This window comes from Nanorana parkeri, unplaced genomic scaffold (assembly GCF_000935625.1).
Source record: "Nanorana parkeri isolate BGI_ZX_2015 unplaced genomic scaffold, ASM93562v1 scaffold47, whole genome shotgun sequence".
NCBI lineage: Eukaryota > Metazoa > Chordata > Amphibia > Anura > Dicroglossidae > Nanorana > Nanorana parkeri.
Window position 1 is genome coordinate 1,907,625 of NW_017306315.1, and position 1,606 is coordinate 1,909,230.

Sequence of the window (1,606 nt, forward strand, 5' to 3'; positions counted from 1 at the left end):
TGAGTCTGGAGGTATTGTGTGCTAGGCTGCTGGCGGCCAGACTGCACAGAGTCATTGGTTGCTAGGATGCTGGCGGCTAGACTACACTCATTGGTTGCTAGGATTCTGGCGGCTAGACTGCACAGTCATTGGTTGCTAGGATGCTGGTGGCTAGACTGCAGTTATTGGTTGCTAGGATGCTGGCGGCTAGACTGCAGTTATTGGTTGCTAGGATGCTGGCGGCCAGACTGCACAGAGTCATTGGTTGCTAGGATGCTGGCGGCTAGACTACACTCATTGGTTGCTAGGATGCTGGTGGGTAGACTGCTCAGAGTCATTGATTGCTAGGATGCAGGCAGGCGCACCATAGCAATCTGAGGCTGTTAGGCTGGGCAACCAATCAATGACCTTGTGCTGGATACACAGGGTCATTGGTTGCTAGGACACAGACAGAGGTTCGGTGGGCAAACTGCCCATATCATCCACCCAATTAGCAAACAGATTACCAAATCAAGGCCCTAGTGGCCTCTACTACCCCACTGACTGCCATGTGAGCGTGGAAAAGCTTCTGCAGCAGCTGTGGCTCTATGACTGACAGGCGAGGGCAGGGGCGGTTCTGCAGCAGCTGTGGCCTATGTCTGGGGGTAGAAAAGGTCCTGCAGCAACTGTGGCCTGCCTTACGGCTCTATGATTGACAAGTTGACAAGTGAGCTGATTGAGAGGATGTCCCTCAGCAGCCGTGACCACTCCCACCGCTGCAAGACTGACAGGAGGTTCTGCAACAGCGGAAGCGGAAAGGGGCGGAGACGGCATCCGGAACAACGACGCAGGGGGCGGGGCCAAGTGACGCAGCCTGTGTAGAGGAAGGGCACAGAGACGTCACGGTCACGACGGGGGCGGAGTTGCAGGAAGGTGGGGCCTGGTGACGTGACCCAGTCAGGTAGCGGAAGAGGGGTGGGTCAACTGCGTAGCAGAGCCGAAAAGGGAGGAGTCGGAACATGGTGACGTCACGGCCCGGGCCGGTGGGAGGACAGGCAGAGCGGAGGAGGCGGGACTCGGGACGTCACGGCCGGGGATCGTGGGAGGGGCGGCACAGTGGGGGTTGCTGCATTGCAGCCTTCATCTGAAATCTCATATATAAAAATGGCCACTTCCAACCCCGGACACAGCGGAGGAGGAGCGGGGCCCGGGGCTCCTGGGCAGCACAGCACCGTCAGCAGCATGCAGGGTGAGAGTCCGACCCCTTCCATGAATTCCCCTTCATATACCCCCCTGTGTATAACTCCACCTCTATATACCCCCCTCCCTGTATACACCTACACCTCCTATATAAACCTCCTATATATCCCTCCTTCCCTGTCTGTATACACCTCCTATATACCCCTTCCCTGTATACACATATCCCTCCTATGTAATCTGTATACACCTCCCCCCTCCCTGCATATACCTTCTATATACCACCTTTTATCTGTTGACACATTGTACAGCTTCCTGTGCTCCCCTCTAAACTGCCTCCCATATGGGATAAGAAACACTGATGACATGGCTGTTCCCCTTCAGCCCCAGAATTTTACCCCTTGACATCTGTCGCCATATGTGCAGTGCCCTCTCCCCCCTTTCAACCATT

General features: G+C 55.7%; 1 protein-coding gene across 4 annotated transcripts in view; it reads left to right on the forward strand.

Annotated features, from left to right (window-relative positions):
• The first annotated feature begins 1,033 nt into the window (after positions 1 to 1,033).
• MAP2K4 (mitogen-activated protein kinase kinase 4) overlaps positions 1,034 to 1,606 on the forward strand; it is a 38,292-nt gene continuing 37,719 nt past the window's right edge. For 3 of the 4 annotated variants that reach the window (XM_018573388.1, XM_018573395.1, XM_018573403.1), the window contains exon 1: positions 1,036 to 1,207. In XM_018573388.1, coding sequence (XP_018428890.1) covers positions 1,123 to 1,207 — 85 coding nt within the window. In that variant the 5' untranslated portion in view covers positions 1,036 to 1,122. Of the gene's footprint in view, positions 1,208 to 1,606 lie in introns of all 4 variants that reach the window. The other variant, XM_018573409.1, reaches the window with a different exon arrangement.